The sequence below is a fragment of the Podarcis erhardii genome, assembly GCF_964252035.2.
Source record: "Podarcis erhardii genome assembly, chromosome: 9".
Taxonomy (NCBI): Eukaryota; Metazoa; Chordata; class Lepidosauria; order Squamata; family Lacertidae; genus Podarcis; species Podarcis erhardii.
In genome coordinates this window covers 3,145,312-3,168,747 of record NC_138512.1, presented here as the reverse complement: position 1 = coordinate 3,168,747, position 23,436 = coordinate 3,145,312, and the positions used below count along the sequence as shown (strand labels likewise).

Sequence of the window (23,436 nt, the reverse complement as noted above, 5' to 3'; positions counted from 1 at the left end):
CACCCAGTTCCCTCTATTAGCCCCTAGGAACCAATTAATTTTAAGTACTACCAGTGCCAGTGCTCTTATTGTTAGGCAACTGCAACCGGGATGAATATCAAGAAACAGGGGAAGGCGAGAGCTCACAGAAGCAGGTGCCCTTAGTCCCAGATTAGCTCTGGTCGCCATAGCAGCCTGTCTCCTCCAGGAAACACTGGGGGGATGCGATTTTCACTTTTGCACACTTATTTATTTATTTCAGAAAATTTATACATTGCTTGATTGTAATGGAACCTCAGAGTGGTTTATAGACGACAGAACAGTAAAACCAAGAAAACATTCGCAACCCTACTTTTAAAAAATTACAAAAATTAAAACATTAAAACAGATTTCTAATTGAGGTAGGGTTGTCTGAACAAGGATGCTTTTAGCAAACACCGAAAAGGAGTACAGTGGTACCTCGGGTTACAAACTTAATTCGTTCCAGAGGTCCGTTCTTAACCCGAAACTGTTCTTAACCTGAGGCCCGCTTTTGCTAATGGGGCCTACCCCTGGCGCGTGATTTCTGTTCTCATCCTGGGGCAAAGTTTGTAACCCGAGGTACTACTTCCAGGTTAGCGGAGTTTGTGACCCGAAGCGTCTGTAACCCGAGGTACTACTGTACAGTGAAGGCACCTGCTTGATCTCAACAGACAGGGAGTGTAAGCGCTGCCACACTAAACAATTAAGCTCTTAAAAATGTGGGATGGGTATTATATGGCATATGTGGTGGTGCAAATTCAGCCCATCAAAGCGGTCAAAGGGGCACATGTGGGGTAAGGCAATCTCATTGGTAAACTGGTCCCAAATTATTAAGGGTTTTGCGTACTAATAGCCACACCTTGAACCCAGCCCAGAAGCAGTTCTCTGAGCGCACTGGTTCTATGCTGACAAGGCCTTGGGAGTGTTGCAGCACTCTGCACTAACTGCAGCTTCTGGATCAAGTGCAAGGGCAACCCCAGAGAGAGTGCACTGCAGAAATCCAGTCTTGGAGTAACCCAGTCTATAGTGGATGCATTGTTTTCAGTCAGTTCAGGAAGGACTGAAATTATTCTAGTTGACCCATATGCTGCTGATGCCCCATAGAGAAAACATGCACCCCCATCTGTAGAGTCTCCTTCTCCCTCACTCCCATGAGGTCTTTCAGGGAAAGCCAAAATAGACATGTTTCTCCCCATGTCACACTCTGGGCCCATTCGCACGTCCATTTGTCCCATGATTTCCAGTAAACCCACTGTTTACTGCTGAATCAACAAACGCCAATCTGCAAAAAACCTGAGCAAATGCTCATCACATACAAACACACCACCTCTAAAAAGTGGAACATGGAGATAGAACAGGACTGAAATATCACCTCTGTTGTCTTCACAAGTGAGTTTCTCTTCAGAATCTTCCGAAGTTGTTTGAGCAGTTCTTTCAGGAGAAGAAGTTACTTTGGATTTATCACTCTGTTCTGGCTCAAGCCTGGATCTAAATGAGCAAATACATAAACAATTAAGAGCAAGCAAACCAAGATCAAGTGCAGCTACAGGCTCATACCATGGTCCATTATGCTGGAATAGCACATCTCTCCCTTCAGCTGGAGGAAAGTTGGGACAGGTTTATACACAAAGCAGTTGGCCATATGATAAGGCAACAGATGAGATACCCCTCCTCCTTGCCTGCCTCTGTAACGTCAAGTTCCTTCCATGCAGTAAGAGCTAACAGTTGCTGCTCTGGTGGCATCTGGAACTTTGCAATTGCTTTCCCAAAAGAGCCACGTACAGATCTTTAAAAAGGATGTTTCTATTCTATAATGAATTATGTGTCTGGAAATAATGCGAAAATACGTATATTTTCTGTAATAAATTGCAGAACATAAGAAGCTGCCTTATATGGAACTAGACCATTAGTCCACATAGTTCAGTACTGTTTACACCAGTGTTCCTGCATTCCCAAATGTCGAAGAACTACAAGTCTCATCATCCCTAGCCTTGGGGATCCAAGGTTGAAGAACCATGGTCTACACTGATGGGCAAGAGATCTCCAGGCTTAAAGGCACAAGTCTTTCCCAATCCTACCTGGGAAAGCAGGTGCTCTACACGACTGGTTTTTGTAATCTTAAAACCAGTCAGGCAGTGCTGTAAATAAACAGGCTCTGGAAGGTGCTCAGTAATAATACATGGAAAATAAATAAATGTTGGAATAGAGAGATTTAACACTGCTTTGTTAAACATCTCCACCTTTGCATTAAGAATACTCAGAATAATTTTAAGAAGTGTGGCATGTACAAAAGGCTTTTTAAAATAAAAAATAACAAGAGAGAAATTAAGTGTTGCCCTCCAGATTAAGTCCATGAGTGTGTGGGTTGAGTCTAAAGATCCAGAAGTTTTCGCTTCCTACTAATATGCCCAGATTTGATGGTTGCTCTATTAGGAAATACTTCCAAGTTGGAGAGGTTGTGGCCCTCAGAATCATTTTCCCTAAAACTCCTGTAAATAAATATACACCTTAAAGCTACTAGTCTCAGTAAGGAAGAGAAACATGGTTCTTCCCATTTTTGCACGAGGTCTAACAGCAGTGGCTTCAATGACATGAGGCAAGAACGGCTAAGCATCCAGGCACATGCATTTCCCCACATTAATACTTCATTTGCTGCTGAATTAACATGGCAAACCCTTAGCAGAGTTTAATGAAACTAAGTTACCCTGAGAGCCTTACAGAACGCCAAAGGCAAGATAAACATGGAGGGAAGCAAACAAACGAAACCCTTGGAAGGTTGTTGTAAACCAACTCTACAAGAAAGTAAAAAGAAATTCAATGTTTGTGTCACACTCAAAACTGGAGAAAAAGTATGCGGGCTTGAGAGAGATGGAGGAGGGAGAATGCCTTCTTGTGCAAGCTGCAGTAAGTGAAGCTGTGGATGGCTTGTTAGGACCATGCAAATTCCTGGAGAGGAGTTTGCATCTGTATTGCTCTGCCCCAAACTTTTTTACTCCCATGTTGTATTCAACTAAACCAAGGTTTGTCTCAGGGCAGAGGTTGGCAAACTTTTTCAGCAGGGGGCAGGTCCACTGTCCCTCAGACCTTGTCGGGGGCTGGACTATATTTTGGGGAAAAATGAATGAATTCCCACAAATAACCCAGAGATGCATTTTAAATAAAAGGACATAGTCTACTCAGGTAAGCCACCCCCCGCCGACTCTCCCCTCCCTTCTCCACAGCACTGGATGAGCCCCGGTGACTGCTTACCTGTGTCTTGTGAGCGGCACACAAAAGGGCTCTGGAGAGAGGCTGGCAGCAACAAAGCCCGAATTGAGCCTGCTTACAATGGCGGGCACTCGAGCGCTAGCGCTGCTGCTGTTGTCACCAACAAAGCCCAGCCCCCTTCCTCTCGGCTCTAGGCAGGGCGGGGAGAAGCCAGGAGGAGGGAGGGAGGAGGCACCGCTGAACGCGCACACTGGCACAGCCCAAACAATCAGATCTACACCAGACGGTCCTCAGGCCGGATCCAGAAGGCAACTGGGCCGGATCCAGCCCCCGAGCTTTAGTTTGCCTACCCATGTCTTAGGGTGTCATTCAAACCCAGGCTTGTGGTTAAGCTCTCTCCTTCAGCAGCAGCCAAGGTTTGTTCTTGGCTATGATTTGTGGTTAGTGAGGAGAGAGCTTATACACAAGCTCAGATTCTGACGACATACTAAACCAAACCAAAGCAGTGAAGAAATGAAAAGGACTGGGGAGGAGCAAAGCAGGAGCACCTTCCTCTTTGGGAATCTGCACTTTCGTGCATCCCTTGTAAGGTGCAGCTTGGCTTTCTGAGGCATGTGAATGAAGAACATACCTATTTATCATGGAGACATTTCACCTGCTCACAAATTTAATGAGAGTTCCAAAGAAAATCAAAAGCACGTATTTAAAGGAATATTACTTACAATCTTTTCTTATCAACTACTCGCTTGACCCGGATAGCCCTTTGTTCTGAATACAGCTTACACACTCCTTTATAGTTATGAAGATGTCATGTAAACAAGAGGAAAATGGTATACATTAACATAAAAAATGTCTTGCTAGATCAGGAACCACCCGGATGTACCTGTAAAACTCACAGGTTGAATATGGATGTCTGACTGACAATATACCACCTCTGTAGTATATGCTACCTCTTTGATATGGCACTTCTGAACACAGAAGATCAATTTTTAAGTTATTAGAGCTAATAGTCATTGGTAGACATGTTCTCACTATACCTAATAAATGGTTTTTATCAAAGTTGTGTGTTCTGAACTTTACTACCAATCAATTTTATTGAATAGGCATGAATTATAATTTTTTATTAAGAGAAAAGTAGCCTGCACAGAATAAAGTTCACTTCACATTGTTCATAACTTTATAAAATTTCTATTATGTGCCCCCCTTGTTGTTTCCTAACAAAAGGAATAGATAACACTGTAGGGTAGTTGAAAGCTACACTAAGCTTCAGTCTAACCCGCATCCCACAGCAGGGGTTCAAAACTATGAAGGGCTGTATTTAGTATTAACTACATTTCAGGATGTCATATCAATCTAGCAAAAGAGTGCTGTCCCAACCTCCAGGGTGATCCATACCAGTGATAATGCTTCACCAGGTTTAAGGGTTCAATATTCTTACTTCAAATCTATTCTGACTTTAAGGCTTCTACTGTTAGCACAAAAAAAGTATTTTTCTCCCTCTTTAAGTATCTACTGCTTGCAACTCCCCAACAATACTGTAATATTTTTGATGGGCTTGTTAATTTTAGTGGACCTGTTAGGGATACCCTAACAAGTTAACTTAAACTCTTCTCCTGTTAGCTTTCCTTCCAAAGTCAGTTTCAAATCTGCTTTGCTTTTTTAAAGCCAGTTGACTTGTGTGCATTGAAATTCAAGGTTCCAGTTGCCCACAAATGTTACTTGGGACACAACATATCTATAACTTTCCTCCCTACACCACTGCCTTATTGTCACCCGGCAACTCTGGCTGTCTAGCTGTCCCAGCAATGGAAACAGGGAAGCACTTATGAAAAGGCTACAGCGATGCACAGCATTTTGGTCTAAGCTTAAAGAAAATAATTATGGCTAGACAAAATAAAAAACACCACAATTTCAAGAAAAATATGTACTTTTTAAATAGTCTCCAATGAAATCTAGGACAGCTTCTCTGTGCTGCTTCACTTGTGGGGAATGGATGTCCTTGTGCGCTAAAAAAAAACAACAACACAAAAGCATTACGCTTCGCAGATAAACGCTTTAAACATCTGGCACAACTCACACATTATTTTAATCAATTTACCTTCTGTTCTGAGTTGCTGAATTGCATCAGCACATGTTCTCATAAAGATCTGGGCATCCTGGTCAATCTGGTCTCGCTCAGTGTCTGTCATCCGCACATACTCAGACATGACATGGCTGGGGGAAACAGTCAGTGTTGTTAATTTTATTTCACCACACTCCGCTTCTGTTTCCTTAAGTCCACTGCAACTAGTGTCAGGGTATTGCTCCCACACTAGTTACCTCTTCTCATAAAACAAATACCGCTATTAAATCCAAAAGATGAACACTGCCACCTGGTGATGTGGTTTAACCATTCTAACACGTGACTAAAAAGAATTAAAGAGAGATTATTTCTTATTTTTATCTATAAGCCGCCTTGAATGCCTGTCAGTGAAAAAACAGGGTACATATATGTGTGTGCGTGTGTTCAAAAGATATTTTCCCTCCCACTATGGAAACCATAAGCTTTTTCTTCCACACTTCAAGCAGTTGTCCTTCATCTCTGCTTGGGCATATCTGCACTTAGAAACTGCCTAGATATTCAAATAATAATAATAATAATAATTTTTTATTTATACCCTGCCCTCCCCAGCCAAGGCCGGGCTCAGAGCGGCTTACAAGCAATAATAAAAACAAGATGAATGATTACAACTTAAAAACAAAAATAAAATACAACATTAAAATAATGGAACATTAAAATGTAGCCTCATCGCAGGAGGAGAAGGAAAGGAAAAAAGAAAGAGAGGGAGGGAGGGAATCAAACTGGCTCCAAGCCAAAGGCCAGGCGGAAAAACTCTGTCTTACAGGCCCTGCGGAAAGAAATCAGATCCTGCAGGGCCCTGGTCTCATGAGGCAGAGCGTTCCACCAGGCCGGAGCCAGTGTTGAAAAGGCCCTGGCTCTGGTCGAAGCCAATCTAACTTACTTAGGGCCTGGGACCACTAGGGTGTTGCTATTTATGGACCTTGAGGCTCTCCGTGGGGCAGACCGGGAGAGGCGGATGGTCCCGTAGGTGAAATAATCTTCAACATTTTCCTTCAACATTCCATTTCTTATTCCTCTTTTACTATCTTACCCAGACCACAAGTTTATGTTTTTTTTAAATGAACACTGGGTTTTGACTGAAGTGACTTTCAAGCTCAAAGAGCTTTTCCACATGAGCAAGGCAGCACCTCTACACTACAGGCTACGGCACGAAGCCGAAAAGGGAAGCAGACCAAAGACTTCCTTGGCAGTGACGCGAGGTGGCGGCAGGTAGCTTGGTTGCCCCCCAGATTCCATGTGCAGGCTTAATCCCACAAGTGGCTGTGGTCTTTTGGTTGGAGGTGGTGGCGGCAGCAACTTCCTAGCGCATAGGCTGTAGGTATGAACTGGAATCCATGCATCCACAGCCATCTCAATCCATCACAACAGACAAGGTTCCAAAACTTCTTTTCATTCAACAAACACAGCTTTCTTTTTTACCACAACCTTTTATTCTTCCTGTTCAGAGGGAAACCAATTTAACATTCTTTGACTATGAGAACAGGTTCAGTAATCAGAGTGGAAATTTAGCACAAGAGCTTTCCACAAAGGGAGAGAGCATCAGTCCAAGAATGTTTCCCTTCTTCACCACCCACCCACTGTTCCTATTGCAATACTTACCTGTAGGCATTAATATAATCTTTCCTGTGCTGCAGAAGAAAATCTTTCAGTTTCCCGATGTTATTGACCTGAATAATAATAAAAAAGCAAAATGTAAATAATGGATTTAAAAATGAAAGGGAAAAGAAAAGCATTTTATGTGCCCAAGATATGATACTTGAACATCAAATGCACAGTGAGGGCTATTTTCAAAGAGCACTCAAATTGCACTGATGCACTAATTCCAGCAAGGCAGACCAACTTAGGCCTACCTTCTGTCAACCACTGCCAGACCCACGAGGGACTGGAACTCCAGTTTTGCTAAAGGTGTTCATTTTCAGATTAGAACAGTACATAAGGCAAGTCACAGGTTGCACGAATCAGCCGTTACATGAGAAGGCAAAGGCACAGCTAGGCAAGAGCTAAGATGTGACATGCCCCCTGCACTTTCCTTTTGAAGGATGGGGTGAGCACAATACTGAGTGCTGCAAGCGGCTGGGAGTCTGGGCAAGCAAACAGGCACTCCGTCCACTGGGCAGGTTAGGTGCTGTTGTGTGAGTCAGTGCTGTAGTCTCCAGGTGACAAAGGTGGAGTGGTGCTGGCTTGGCATCCGGTTTACTCCCAGCTGCCTCTCCTGAAAGGGGGGGGGGCGTTCTTGCATAACAGTGAAGGCACCAGAGGCAGCTCCACAGCTAGAGAAGCTGCAAGGTGCAAGTTTGGAAGCAATCTGAGAATTGGCCTGAGCCTTCTTTGGAGGGTGCATCTCCATCCCTTCACCCCCTGGGATCCTCCCCAGCATCCTCAAGATCAAATCCCCAAGCTCTTCCTACTCCTCCTCCTCAGGGTCCGACCACGACCTCCATGACACTCCCACAGGACTCAGGAAAATCTTAGGCACTGTGCTGGAAAATAAGGACTGTGGCTGAGAAGTGACAGAAAAGAGCCACTGCTCCCAGATCAAGCAAGACCAGTAGAAACAGGCAGGTATGATGTGGCCCTGACTAAAGCAGCCACAGAATTCCAAGTCAGCCTCAGTTCAGAATGGGGCGATCGATCTTTCGGTCTGATAAATCCAAATAGAATATGCCTCTGAGCTCAGAAAAGGTTGTTGGACAGAGCAGTGGTTGAAAAGGCAACAAAAATAGGTGTCGCCTAGCTAAAGTCTGTTGTGCTTAAGCAGAAGACAGCAGAAAGAGTGTGGCACCCCTAGAAGTGATATCTCTCAGCTGGTTAAATAGGGCTGCCTCCCCCTTCTTTTTTGTAATGCTGTTTATTATTATTTAATTTCAGGATGTATATAAAACTGAGAGAACCATAGACAAAAATTAAAAGATGAAAAACACAACTATAAAATAGGCATACAGAATGGGTAGTTGCACATGTTAAAATAATGAAGTCTGAGTAAAGATTAGGACTGAGACCCAGGAAGCAGTCTTTAATGGAATGGCACCAAAGATACTCTTTGCCAGAAGGATAGGTAAAGGTAAAGGTACCCCTGCCCGTGCGGGCCAGTCTTGCCAGACTCTGGGGTTGGTGCACTCATCTCACTCTAGAGGCCGGGAGCCAGCGCTGTCCGCAGACACTTCCGGGTCATGTGGCCAGCGTGACAAGCTGCATCTGGCGAGCCAGCGCAGCACACGGAACGCCGCTTACCTTCCCGCTGGTAAGCAGTCACTATCTATCTACTTGCACCCGGGGGTGCTTTCGAACTGCTAGGTTGGCAGGCGCTGGGACCGAACGACGGGAGCACACCCCGCCGCGGGGATTCGAACCGCCGACCATGCGATTGGCAAGTCCTAGGCGCTGAGGTTTAACCCACAGCGCCACCCGCGTCCCTGCCAGAAGGATAGCTTTTATAAATTTAGCAGCAATACACAAACTCCTGCACACAACAGGGATATCCACTAGATGGCAACAAAGATTTCAGCATTGTGCTAGTATGCTGGTGTCTTGAGAGATTATGTTCATCTCTCTGCGACTTTTGCTTAGTTTGTAGTTTGAAGATGCTGTATCTGTAGGCCTGCAAGCATCACTTTTTCTTTGAGGGGGGGAGGCAGAGATGAAAGAACCCAATCATATCATGTTAAAAGTAACAGAACAAATACTTTATCTTTTTTGATAACAGTTAAAACTTCTGTCTTCTGTTAACAGTGACAGGAGACAAGCAAAGCATTTTTATCTAAAGCCTTCAGTAACTGGGGTACAGGCATACTCATTTGGCTTTGAGTTTTCTCTATTATTCAAAGGTATATATAATGTTTAATTAAAGCAGACTTAAATACAACAGGAAGATGCAAGGAACAATACTTTCAATGAGCTGCATGTCTTGCCAAAATATTTTGATGGTGGGCAGTTTAACATCTGCTCCTAGAATCCACAACTCGCTGAAAGACACACCATAGACAGGTTTGCTCAAAATCCATTAAACAGGTTTTGCCTTCTTAATTTTTTTTAATGAATTACTTTTCCAAAGTATATAAATCAACATAACAATGCAGATTAGCATAGGCATAAACAAAAAACAACAAGTAACATCAATAACTGATGGATAAAATAAATATAAAGTAACCACAAATTATCAGCAAACCAAAGTAAAGAGAAAACGCTTTTTACAGCAGTGGGAAAGTGTGGCAGGGTTGTATATTGTCATTTGAAAAAGTAATTAATAGTGACCAGTGTTCCAAATGTTTGCTCAAGTTCTCAAATCTGGTCTTCCTTAAATGTTAATTTAATCAGTTATAATGCTCCATTCCAATGGGGGATTATTTTTCTTTCAGTTTTCTATGCATATTTTCACAGTTATTTTCCTATCAACTGCTGCTATCTGATCCTGTAAATAACCCAAATAATACCTTTTCTTTCTAATAGTAAGGAGTATCTTATCATTTCATTAACTGAGCTACCAGTTAGGCTCCAGAACAGCCCGATGTTCAGCAAGTCCCAGAATAAGCATCCCCTTAGTATGTGAGAGATAAGGTACCACTGAAACCGGTTCTTTAGAATATTTTCTCTTAGGTCTGCTGGCATTGGTTTAGGACGGTTGGATTTTTGTCCAGGTCCATCAACATTCATAGATGTTTATCTCTTGACCTATATTCCTTTCCCAGTGGGGTTGAGAAAGGGATATAGGATTTACTTTCTTGCAAGCAGTGGGGGTTTTTTAGGGGATACTGAAGGGTACCGGCACATCTTTTTGTTGTTGTTAAAAAATGTGGCATCTACTGTAACATCTCCATGGTGAGGATGGGCACCTATTTTTCTAGGGGGGGAAAGCACTGCTTGCAAGTATTCTTACAACAGCACCTTTCTTGGGGAAGCTTGTTCCGCTGCAATAAAAAGGGCTTACTTTTAATGAATTTTGTTTAGGGTTAGCGCCCTACAAAGGCCGGCTGAGGTGCCCCCCTGCTCACAGACAGCACCTCCACCAGAGGGGCAGCACTATGCAGTCTGAAGGCCCCCTGTACATCTGCAGAAAATTCAGTAAGGAAAGCTCTATGGCTGGTGGTCTTTTTACCAGCAGTGGGGACTGGGGAGACCACATCTAAAGCCTGCTTATTCCGTTGAAACATCTACAGATCAGGCCGCAATCTATGACTCCTTGGAGCTGAAAAGTTATTCTCTATCCCACTGGTGGTAAGAAAAAAGCCTGCAGGGGTGAGGACACACACACACACCAAGCCGCTGCACCAGTGCCTGCCCTGGCTGCACCAATTGTGCCTGGTCCTGTTTGGTCATCTCTAGTTGAACCAAGTACTAACTGAAGCTTCCTACTCAATGCACATATGACAAAACAGAGGAATCTGAGAGGAACTGATAGAAAGTGCATATAAATTTATGAACAAACATAAAAAATGAGCAAGTTACCATAATATAGCAGACCGTCATCTACAATTAACAGACCACTGTAAAAATTCTTATTTCAATGAAAACCTGTGTTACCAAATGTCTGCATTGTTTTGACATTATGAACACTTCCATTTCTTGACTAATGTAATATTGATGTAACTGACATTTCAGTCCTGAAGGCTTTTAGATGGTACTACTGAATTCAGGAAAAGGAAAAGACAGAATACCCCATCAAGTATCAAATTAAAATCCAATTTAAGAACTAAAAATGCACTAGGATCTAAAGCCCCCAAACCTACTAATGTCTACCCACCCACCCCTTGTCCAAAGTGCAGCTTGAAATTGTTACAAATACAGTGGTATCTCGGTTTAAGAACAGCCCTGTTTATGAACTACTTGGTATATGAACTCCGCAAAACCGGAAATAGTGTCCCGGTTTGTGAACTTTACCTTGGTCTACGAACAGAATCCAAACAGTGGAAGGGCACCAGCGGTGGGAGGCCTCATTAGGGAATAAGAATAGTTTTGGTTTAAGAACGGACTTCCAGAATGGATTAAGTTCATAAACCCAGGTACCACTGTATGTTTTATTTACAAATATGTAAACTTATTTAAAAGATGCTTTTATCTTAACTGTATTAATCACATAAACCTTCACTGCTCTGGGCTTCTTTGGAAGGAAGGGTGGAATATAAATTTATTTTATTATTTTATTTTATTTATGTACCACCTTTCATCCACAGATCTTGGGGCAGAAGGAATACAAAATACATAATAAAAACAAGGACAAACACATACATATACATACAGTTGTACCTCAGGTTAAGTACTTAATTTGTTCCGGAGGTCCGTTCTTAACCTGAAATTGTTCTTGACCTGAAGCACCACTTTAGCTAATGGGGCCTTCTGCTGCCGCTGCACGATTTCTGTTCTCATCCTGAAGCAAAGTTCTTAACCCGAGGTACTATTTCTGGGTTAGCGGAGTCTGTAACCTGAAGCATATGTAACCTGAAGCGTATGTAACCCGAGGTACCACTGTATACATATACAAACACAAACAAACCAATACTCCCCCCCAAAAAAAATAAATAATTGTAAAAGATGTTCAGGCTTGCACTTCATTGAGCCTCAAAGTAGAGGGAGTTCTGCACCTGCAAAGCAGCCGCCAAGAACGCACTACTATTTTGCATTTGCTAGATAGTTAGCTAGATTGATTGTACCCTGCCCATTTGACTGGGTTGCTCTGGCTACTCGGGGCAACTTGATTTTATTGTTATTATAATGTATGACATGTTTTATTTTGGTTAGTGCTGTTACTGTTTCTGATTATCTATAGCATAGTGTTAGCTACAGTGTTCTTCACCAGAAGAGCAAACTGCTTTGATAATTTTTTTGAGAATTTTTACAAACAAGTAGTATATAACATCTATGAAATAAATAAGAGTGGGACAGGAAGAGATTACAGTGGTGCCCCGCAAGACGAATGCCTCGCAAGACGAAAAACCCGCTAGACGAAAGGGTTTTCTGTTTTTTGAGGCGCTTCGCAAGACGAATTTCCCTATGGGCTTGCTTCGCAAGAAGAAAGCCCATAGGGAAATCTCCGGGGACCTCTTTTAAATGCTGGCGGTGGGGAGCAAAGCCTTTCCCCCCCCCCTCCGGCCTTCAGAAGAGGTCCAGGAAGGCCGGCGGGGGCCGAAAGGCTTTGCTCCCCACCGCCAGCATTTTAAAAGCGGTCCGGGATAGCAGGGAAGCGCTTCCCGCTATCCCGGACGGCTTTTGAAGGCAGGCGGGGGGGAGCAAAGACTTTCGCCCCCCCGCCAGCCTTCAGAAGAGGTCCTGGACTTCGCTGCTGCCCGCCAGCATTTTAAAAAACCCCGGGACAGCGGAGAAGTCCTCTGCTGTCCCGGGGTTTTTTAAAATGCTGGGGGTGGGAAGAAAAGCCCTTGTGTCCCCCCCCCCAGCCTTCAGAAGAGGTCGGGGGACAGACTGTCCCCGGACCTGGTCTGAAGGCGGTTTCCATAGGAACGCGTTGATTGATTTTCAATGCATTCCTATGGGAAACCGTGCTTCGCAAGACGAAAAACTCGCAAGACGAAAAAACTTGCGGAACGAATTAATTTCGTCTTGCGAGGCACCACTGTATTTCTCTTATCAAAGCAATGACACATGCAACTGTAAAGATTACACACTTGGGGGCTCTCTAAGAGGTTGTGATGGGACATTTTGCTACTGGGTTTGTTTCTTAAAAAATAATCATTATGTGTTTTATTGGATTGTCTTTTTACATCAACAAACAAAAACCCATATGCCGTCTTGGGAGTCATGATCCTAGAACAGACCTCCTTGGAGTTAGTCCTCCAGAACTGCAACTGTGAGGATGAGATGGAGATTTCCATAGCTGGAAACTCCACTACCTTGAAGAAACCGATGGCTACAGAAAAAAGAACAAGGTCCTTTAACTGACGGGAGATGGCACTCGGGGTATGGAGCATTTCGCCAATGACTACCTAGTCCTGCTGCAAAACTCAGCCAGTTGCTCACTAAGACAACTTGACTGTTTCGTCTCCACTGCAAGAGCCCTATCCATGGTCCTGAACCCCCACCTTTATTTCCCTCCTAGGTGCTGCCTTTACCTAGCCTTCTTTTTCCTCGCCATCTCGCTTGGGCAACCAGGAACTACCAACATCCCCTTGCTTGGGCCACCACAATATTGGGCATCCCCATGGATCACAACAAGCAGCACAAACATAATTTAAATATAAAATATAGAAGAAGAGGGGCAAACTGGACCTACTACTTTTAATGCTTTCTATATTAAAACCAGGATGTATGCATACCTTGCAGTTTTAAAAGCACCAGTTGCGTGCTTGGAACATGGACTGATTGATTCAGTTATATGGACTCATGTGTTTAATAGACTCAGGTTCATGTGACACTGTGCCTCTAGCAGCCATCTCTATATTTTATTTTCAGGAGCTACTGAAGACCTTCGTTTTCCTAGAAGCCTTTTAAGTGGAGATTTCCCAGTTTGCATCTGCACTGAAACTGAAATGGTTTCTTATTTGCTGATGCTTGCTACAAGATGTTTTATTAGAAACGCTCCATAAATTAAATAAATAAAGTAGTGGTGAAGCTGGAATGAACCACAGAAGATCCACATTGCCCAAGTACGCCTATTAAGGGCATGACTCACAAATTTCTCTACATTTCAGAGTTTAAGTGAACATGGGAAGCCCTTAACGAAGCATGTCATACCAAAAATTTAAAAAACAAAAAACCACAAACTTAAATTATGTGTAAAGCTGCAGGTGGATAATTTTGCCCTTCCACCACTTGTATGGCTATTCTCACCTGTCTAAGGCTAATCATACTCACCTCCGCACTGAAGAAAGGATGGAATTTTGTTCTATTGGGATATTGTTCTATTATACTGAATCAAGCAAGCACTTCTTTAGCACTCATAATGAAATATCCAGCTGTGGCTTGAACCTGGAAGACTGCAGAGCTTGGCTCAGATAAACTACAATAATGAGCTGGGTATCATCAGCATATTGATGACATTAGATTATACGTAATCTTACCCAGTAATTCAATATGTAACACTGGGCAGGAGGCAGGGCAGGGCAGGCCGAGTCCGAAAGGGACGATAACAAATCAGACCTCCATGCTATAATCAAAACCAGGCACTCCACAACTATGTTTTGAATTCCTGCCAGGTTCCGCAGTTGTGTCTCCAACAACATCTCATGATCAACACTACCAAAGGCATCAAAGATCTAAGAGGGTCTATGGGGTGGAAAATCTTGATAAATCAACAGGCAGCAACTGTTAATCAAGGCCTGCCCAACGCTATTAACAGACCACATGCCAGGTTGGTAGGTGTTTATAAAAGTGTGCTCACATCCAGTTGTGTTCCCAAATAAGTGATGTACACTTGTTCAGCTATCTTGCCAAAGAAGGGAAATTGCCAATAAGATGGAACATAGGAATACAGGGTTGGTTTTCAGAAGAAAAACCTTTTTGTATGGAAAGGCAGGGGATAAGTGTAACAAATAAATAAAAAGGATACCTTCATGATCCTCTGCACAACCCTTCACATCAAAGTGCTGAATCCTCACCTGACAAATCTCAATTGCAATTGCTTTTCAAAATTCATTCACAAAGGAATTACCATTAAGATACATTTCTCAAGAGGGCCTTCTTGGTGGCTGCTCCCTAAATAAGCTAGACTGATTCACTCCTTGTTGCTATTCCGCCAGCAGGAAAAGACTGCTTTCTTGCAGCAGGCGTTGCAGGACCATTTCTTAAAGGAAAGGGCTTTTGAAGAGTGCTGTGCTTCTTTTACTATCTGTATTTTAATATACAGTGGTACCTCAGGTTAAGTACTTAATTCGTTCTGGAGGTCCGTACTTAACCTGCAACTGTTCTTAACCTGAAGCGCCACTTTAGCTAATGGGGCCTCCTCCTCCTGCTGCCTCGCCTCCGGGACACGATTTCTGTTCTCATCCTGAAGCAAAGTTCTTAACCCGAAGCACTATTTCTGGGTTAGCGGAGTCTGTAACCTGAAGCGTATGTAACCTGAGGTACCACTGTAACCATTGTTTATATTGTTTTAATTCTACTCCAGTTTAATTACTTTTTAATTACTATATTTTATATGTTTTAAGCCTTCTGTATTTTATCTGTGTTGTTTTAATTTGTATAAGCTGCTTTCAAGTCCTGGTCTGGGAAAAAGGCAGGATATAAATATAATAGTAACAGTAATAAAAATAATTCATTACTGAAAGTAAGACAACATTTAAAAATAGGACCTAGTGGTTCTTCATTCAGACATCAATATCAAAATCAAGGATCTTGGAGTTGTGTTGTTGTTTTTAATTAAAAAAACAGACTTATATGCAGGCACAAAATAAAAAAAACAAAAGAAGATATTGCATATTGTGTATGAACACAGAGCGTATGGGTTGGGGAAATTGTTGCATAATTTGGATTTTAAATGTTCAATGTTTTTAAATTGCAGATAGAAAATGTTAACTGCATGAAAAATGAGGGGTCACATCTATGGTGTCAGAAAGCATCTTCTAAATCTTATTTAGAAGCCAGTTTATTTTTGTGTAAATTGGTGTCATTACATAAAAGAGGTGTATTACATTAAAGAGGTCATTATGCCTTTAAAATCACTGGTGTTACTAATTACAATTCAAGATTTGTTAAAACTCAAGGTGGTGTAGCCATTTTCTTCTAATCTCATGCAAATGATAAAATGATGCAGTGGTTGTATGTTACTTGTTGAGTAGTAGATTAACAAATCTGTATTTAAAAACCGAAATAGTCAAAACCTAAATGTGAGACGTTAAAAATACTAAGGAATCAAAATCGAGAAGCCAAAGATTCATTTGTTTTTGTAAATTCTTATTTTTGTTAGAGATGTTCTATCCATATTATATATTCTATCATTATGTGTAGTTCAGAAATACAGATCCAAAAGTAAAGTTCGATTAATATTTTTCAAACTTGAGCAATCCTTTCACAAAAAGAGCACTGCAGAATAAGCACAAGTCCACCAACTGCATTACGTAAGAGCCTAAACAGCTGAATTATGAAAAATATATTTTTGACAAGTCACGGACCCAATATTATAGGCTTTTTAGTCTAATTCCATGCATGTTTACTTGAAACTACAGAGTCCCACTGAGATCACCTAGATTTACTCTACAAAAATATACAAAGTATTGCACATTTTGAAGGTAAAGCTCATGTCTTTATAATGAAAATAATAATTTAAATATTCATCTATTCCTGGTACGGTCTAGGCATGTTTATCTGATTTTTAATAGGATAAAGGTCTCCGCAACAGTAATGATTTTTACATTGAAGATATTTGAGAATTACAGGTCAAAGCTCTGATGCACAATTAGCATCTAATTTCCAAATTCATGACCCTAATTTCTAAGTTTAAAACTCAGGGTCTGATGGTTAAGTGAAATAGAATAAAAGACAAAGTTTAAACTTTCAGGAACAGCAACTGTGAAAAGTTGGCACAGCTGGTTCAAATGCTTATTCTAAAGCTGCAAAAGTGCTGCATTTGTATAAGCAGAAATTAGATTTATGTCACCCGCCTGTTTAAGCAACTGATGATTTCCAGTGCTATCCTATTCAGGTTTGCGGGGAGAAAGTACAGTAGGTCCTAATCACAACTGACCAGTTTTTCAGATGATTTGCCTCTTGAGGGTATACATTTGGTTTAAGTTGCAACTGCAATGTTAAAGTTCTTAAGCTAGGTCACTCAGATCAATTGCTGCAGTAATGTGAAACTCCAAAAAGCAAGCGATATCTAAACAGAAGATAGGGGTGGGCATGCATTTAAGTGGGGGGAGCAAAAAGCCAAGAGACAGTCAGCCTGGCTGCCTCTAATCTCATGAAAATGGTTACCTTGCTCAGTTCCTGGTTTACATCAACAAATGGGGAACAAAAACTAGTCTACAAGTAGAAGGCAATTTGGGACCTATAATTACTTTTATTAACAGGCATAGCGTGCACATTTTATTCCATTACTTTTGTTCTACTAAAAGTTATTTGAATAGCAGCATTTAAATGACAACAACAATACTCTTTAAAAATGCACCCAAAATTAAAAAGGCAAGGAAGCACGACAGCAAATCCTAAGTAGAAGGGTCTGAAGATGCACCAAAATTCAGACTTGAGGGTTCCACATTCCTTCCTTACTCATATCCAGTTATTCAAAGTAATGAAAGGATAGAAACAATAAACACAAAAATTGAATGCTTGCATATTTTTTTATCTGCAAATGTTGAAAGAGATGTAATATGGAGACGCTAAAAATGTTGTTTAGAAAAACTGAGGCAAAATTTTAAAGTACAGCTGCCGGTAACAAAACTAAACAAAAAAGTTCATGTGATTTACCCACTGCAGAGACAGCGCAGTACTTGAAAAATTATCGGATTGCATAATAATAAAAAATCAATTAGAATAAAATGTGCAATCTTTTTGTTGACTGCATTAAGAACAAACAAATAATACAGGAGCATTTATGTCACTCTGCAGTGATAACCTGTTTCAAAAATGGAAGTGAATCATAAGGAATAAAAGAGTTTACTTTATGGTATTTTGATTACTTCACTGGGCAGATTGTAATGAGAAAGTACAGCGATATAAAAGGAGACATTTCCCATTCCTTAACGAGGCGCTCATAATTGTTGTTTAAAAACTGAATTGCTCATTCTTGTGTACAACTACTCTCTGGCTCCAGAATCAGCCCCAGAAAAACCCCCAAAACCCCACCCCAAGTGGCGCTACTAAAGTGAATTGCTACAACCCTGGAAAAGGGTCACATACATGTCTGCACAACTGAACATAGGGCGGCCACATACCCTACTTAACACAGAACAGTCCTCTACTTGAAGGCGTGTCAGAGGACTATACTCCAGGAATCCTTTATTTTTTGAAAGGCTGTCCAGCCAAAGTCGGGTTTGAAGATAAAGACGAGCAGGGGCCCATCAGCAGACATAGAGGAGGCACACAGGTTACCTGACCCTAAATTTATCATACACCCTTATAATTATAGCAATTTTTTATAAATTTAAATCTACATGTATAAAGTAGCACATGCAAATTTTACGCAAATATGTGCTCTTTGGTGTTCTTTTTAAATAATGCATTTCTTCATGCACAACTGCCCTGACTTATCTTAGTCTACTTGCACATCATATCTCTTCATAATCTCCTGCTATTATCTGATGTCAAACAAAATCAAATTTCCAAAACAAAAGCATTTGGGAGCTCTTTTAGTATATAGAAATTTAGAAATACGTCAGATTCCTATTCTAAAGGATCAAAATATTCTTGAATCGGGACACCCCTTCAACAAGAGCGACTATGCAATCCTAACTGTGAGGAATAAATCATAAACCTTCTGTTCACTATTTTGAGTTTACAGCTTTTGAAAAACATTTTCTGAAATTGGTTTACTTCATCTTTGAGTACAGCTTCCTTTAACAAACATACCAAAAAAAAAGGGACTCATAGCAGGAAGTATTTAAATAATGCTCCTTCCAGGATTATGAAAGCTGCTTTTCTGTATCGCTGCAACATTATTAAAAGGAAAGTAGAATATTTTGAGTAACTCAAATATTTTTGATAAGTGAGCATCCTAATGCAGTTGCATCTCTTACATTTAGTATTACTTAAAATTAAGAAAACAAATGGTTTCACAGACACACACATGTACCACTCCCAAATGCGAGAACAACCTTGACTATATGTTACAAGAGTTATTGTATAATATTGAGCACAAACTTGTTCAGGGGGGTCTTTGGGACCTGTGGGGAGCAGCAGAGGACGGAAGGAGGCACCAGTGACTTTTGCTTGTGCAACAAGATCACCAAATGAAACTTCATAATTAAGACTTTGAACTTCTACAGATCCACTGAGCTTGGATTCTAAATAAAACACACTGAAATAAGAACCTGCAAAATGTGGTTCGTCGATTGTTCCAAGTCCTTGTCCAAAAAAGACAGACCAGTAATTTTCTTGCCTTTGTAAGTTCATACATGTGAATACTTATAATTCTATGAATTTCAACACACTGAAATGTTATACATTAAAAGGGAAGGCTAATTAATGCGAAAAGGAACACAACGGTGTGTTTTAAGAACTGGCAGAAAGTTTCAAACGACTGGATACAGTTTTAGTATCACTTTCATGTATAAGGCTGCAATCTTAACTCCATGTACCGAGCAGTAAGCCCCACTGAATTCAACAGGACTTACTTCTGAGTAGGCGACAATAATTTATGCACCCACATGTTTGAGAGCAAGTCTTACTTTTGATGACACATGCATAAGATTGCACGGTCAGTGAGTTCATTATTCACACAACCGTTATGTAAGCATAAACACTAAAAGGAGTTTTTGTCACTGAACTGAAAAATAAGGACCCGACAAGACTTCAGTCTTATCTTTTGAACTAACAAATTGAAGCTGCCTCATTCAAGTCTGCAAAACACACAAACCTTCTGATGTTCATATTTTTTGTTTCATCGTGGGATGCAACATCTGACTTTAATAGGATTTTCCAATATTTTCTTCTTGTCTTATTGCCTAACTCCAATCAGAACTTCAATATTTATATTTTCACACAACTATCTAAAACCTCTTTAAGTGCAACACAAAAGCCACAAGTTTTGAGGAACGTTTCAGATGGGAAACAAAAGCAAATTGGTCAAAATATGTTTGCCAAAATTGGCCTTTATTACTGCGAATTAAACACACTCCGCTTATCATAATTCTCAGCATTAAACTTTATTTGCACTTTTACACAGGATGTTTTTTCTTCAAGTGGTCCATTTTGTTCTGAATCAATTATAAATTTATTTCTTCTTTTCTTTATCAAGTAAACAAAAAGAGCAACTAATAGACCTCACTCAACTCTTCTGCAGAGTCCACATCTTTTTACAATTAACCACTGCAGACATGGAAGCATCATTAAGACAGGGGCCAACTGTAATAAGGTAGGACATTATACTGAATAATAGGCAGCTCATCTTCAAACATTTCCCATTAATCTACTCTTTACAAAAATCAGGTTTTATAAAAACTATGTTATGCTCTGATTTAAGGAATCCTTATTCAAAGGATTGGGCGGCTTACAGTACATATAAAAACATAGTAAAACGTCAAACGTTAAAAACTTCCTGATACAGGGCTGCCTTCAGATTTCTTCTAAAAGTTGTGTAGGATTGGGTGTACAGGTTGGAGCCCAATCCTATTCATTATTATTCATTAATTTAAAAATCTGTAACTGATGTACATAATAGAGGCCCAATTCTGAAATGCACACTGAATTGTATCTATGTAGCACAGTATATAATTTCAGATTCAAAATTTATTCAAAGTTTCAAAACTGAGGTGCACCTATTTTCCGGTTGAAGTCACTGTAAACCGTACATAACAAGCTATAGGTAAACGAGCATCTGTATAATATATACAATCTCTCTCTCTCTCTCTCTCTCTCTCTCTCTCTCTCTCACACACACACACACACACACTGTGCAGAGACAAGCAGGACCTGCAACAAAACACTGTCGTGTGGCATGCTCCTGATGAGGGTTCCAACCAGCTAGCAATGCCCTCCTACAGGATACTCCCTTCCACTTCCTCTCTTCCAGGTTTTCTGTTGTCTTTGCCAACAGTCAGTCAGCATTCCACCCACCTAGCCCCCAAAGGGTTTTTCAGTTTATTTATTTAGATAGCATTCTTTGGGACTCCTTCAAGCCTACTGAAGCCTCTTTTATGTGTGTGAATTGTGCTGCTTTGGCTACAAAAGATTCCACATTCTGAGAATGAGTTGGCTGTAACTAGTAGCCCCATACAGAGATTCTCATTCACATTATCATTGCTTTTAAAAGTGTTTTAATACCTTTCCCTTACTTGCAATTTCCATTAACAAGATATCCTTCTGTATATCCTCTACTTACACGTTATACTGATGCTATTCAGAATCTCAAAAACATGTTTCCTGACTATTATTTTATAAATAAGCTATGCTTCAGAAATTCTTTCTCTGCGTGGAATGTGGGAACAAAAAATGACATGATCTCTATATGGAAAATACATGAGTGCACACGGACACACACACAATAGTATAAACATGCTTTCCATCACGCTTTACACGAACAGTAATCTAATCTGGCTCATACATAACTTTCTGGGAAATTTACATTTTAACATTAGCAATTTTATTTACGGGAGCAAAATTTTAGGTTGCACCTAATGTTAAACCAACAAATTGTTTATCATCATTAATTATGTGTTTATTACTCAGCATTAAATATGTCTACCTGCTAGAGCTGAAGTATAGAAATGAATATTTAGAAGTCCTAGTGTACAGCAGGGGTGAGGAACCATTTTTAGTTCAAGGCTCACCTCTGCTTCTGGGCAATTTTATGGGGATCACAACCAATTATTGGTAGGCAGGGCCAGAGGCAAAAGGGAACAGGACAAGGCAAATAAATTTACCTTTGCATGTTAGAAGAGTTTCTACACACACTTGCACTTCTCCCTCTGTTCTATACCCAGACAAGGAGGAGAAATTAACAGAGTTTGGGGTCACATGAGCTGATGCAGGATGTGGCCTGGGATAGTTTCAAGGCCAGATAAAGAGCCAGACCTCAGGCTCCCCACTGTATACCTGGTGTACAGTAAGGGGCCTTCATTTTTTCCCTTTGCCTGAAACCATGAACCCTATTTAGCAGTGCTTTTTTTCTGGGGGGACGCAGGGGCACACATACCCCTAAACATTTTGTGAATCTAAGTTTGGCCTCATTGAGGGGTGGTATTTCAATATGAGTAGGAAAATGAGAGTACCCCTAAACATGTTTTTAAGGGGGAAAGCACTGCTATTTAGTATTTTAATGTCTACTTTCTGTAATTCTATTTCAGCACATATCTTTTTATTTTTTTATGATGCCTCTGGAATCGCAGCCCACCTATGTCTATGCATTGAATGGGGGGAATTTAAAGTAAAAACTTATTTTAGAAGAAGGCTGCTATAATCTTGTTGTGAACAAACACAATCAGTTTTGAAAAGCATACTAGAGATTTATATCCACCCGTAACCATAGAAATTAATCTCGAGCTTAGATAAAGTAGCTGAGAATACCATTTACTTAATGAAAATCAGAGTACTGTTTCTGCAAAAGAACCTCCTTTTATTAAACAGCGTCTTGCTTTTCGTCATAGGATTTCAGTTGATGGGCCACTTCTTACAACTTAATTATACCCACTTAGGCAATATCTCTTTCATAAAAAAAAAAAAACCAAGTCAAAAAAAATTGCTGTTTAATTTTATTGAAAAGGGTGCTAAATTGAAAGGCATAGTTCATACTTTTGAAATAAATGCCATGTAGCCTACAACATTCCACAATGGTCTCAGTGAAAAATTACTAACTTTTACAAAGTCTGCAAAACAATTGCTGGGAGGAAATAGAACTGGATTAAGTGAAACTTACCTGAGTAAACATGTTTAGGTCCAATTAGAATATGAAAACACCAGAGGGATATATTTACTTTGACTCTTTTGTGCAGCTGCGGCCAGAGAGCCTAACTTTGTAAAGTGGCAACTACCAACGTATACTTGACCCATGCATGTACCGCAAGTCCCCCCATTTCCCCATCTGTTAGTGCTACCATCTCTAGAAACAGTGGTTCTGGAGGTGGAGCAACATCTGAAACATTGGTTTGTTAACGGAGATACCACACCAAACCATCATTAAATTTACCTCTTGTTCTACAGAATGTGTGGATCTGCAAACTTTACCCATGTTGATGGAACTGCTGTTATTGCAGATTAGGTTGAATTTATTTCCATTATAAACCTCAAGGAGTTTCCATGTAGTGTCCCATCCAGGCCCACACCTACTTAGCTTCAACAAGATGGCTGCATCATATACCGTAACTTCTGACAATGGCCTCCTTAACGGACAGATTCCTATGCACCCTCTTGTGTCTGGCAACAGAATTTTTTACTCTGGGCTAATCCAGATGTACTATCTATGCAAGGGAAACCATTGGGGTTTTTTAACAGAAGTTTTCTAAAGAAGGAACTGCCCTAAAGGCATCACCACTCCTAGATCTAGAAGGTTGTGCTTGGGGGATACTGTCTGG

General features: G+C 40.7%; 1 protein-coding gene and 1 long non-coding RNA gene across 2 annotated transcripts in view; one reads left to right on the top strand and one right to left on the bottom strand.

The window, feature by feature from the left end:
- Positions 1-23,436, bottom strand: part of STX18 (syntaxin 18) — a 52,135-nt gene that overhangs the window by 13,052 nt on the left and 15,647 nt on the right. The window contains exons 2-6 of the mRNA XM_081876434.1: positions 6,929-6,996; positions 5,306-5,421; positions 5,136-5,213; positions 3,930-3,996; positions 1,373-1,488 (exon numbers count right to left, since the gene is read on the bottom strand). Of these exons, the coding sequence (XP_081732560.1) occupies positions 1,373-1,488; positions 3,930-3,996; positions 5,136-5,213; positions 5,306-5,421; positions 6,929-6,996 (445 nt within the window). The remainder of the gene's footprint in view (positions 1-1,372; positions 1,489-3,929; positions 3,997-5,135; positions 5,214-5,305; positions 5,422-6,928; positions 6,997-23,436) is intronic.
- On the top strand, positions 8,337-13,527 carry LOC309350036. Its single transcript, XR_014160276.1, has 3 exons — positions 8,337-8,384; positions 8,758-10,301; positions 13,091-13,527. It is a non-coding gene; the product is annotated as an uncharacterized lncRNA (long non-coding RNA).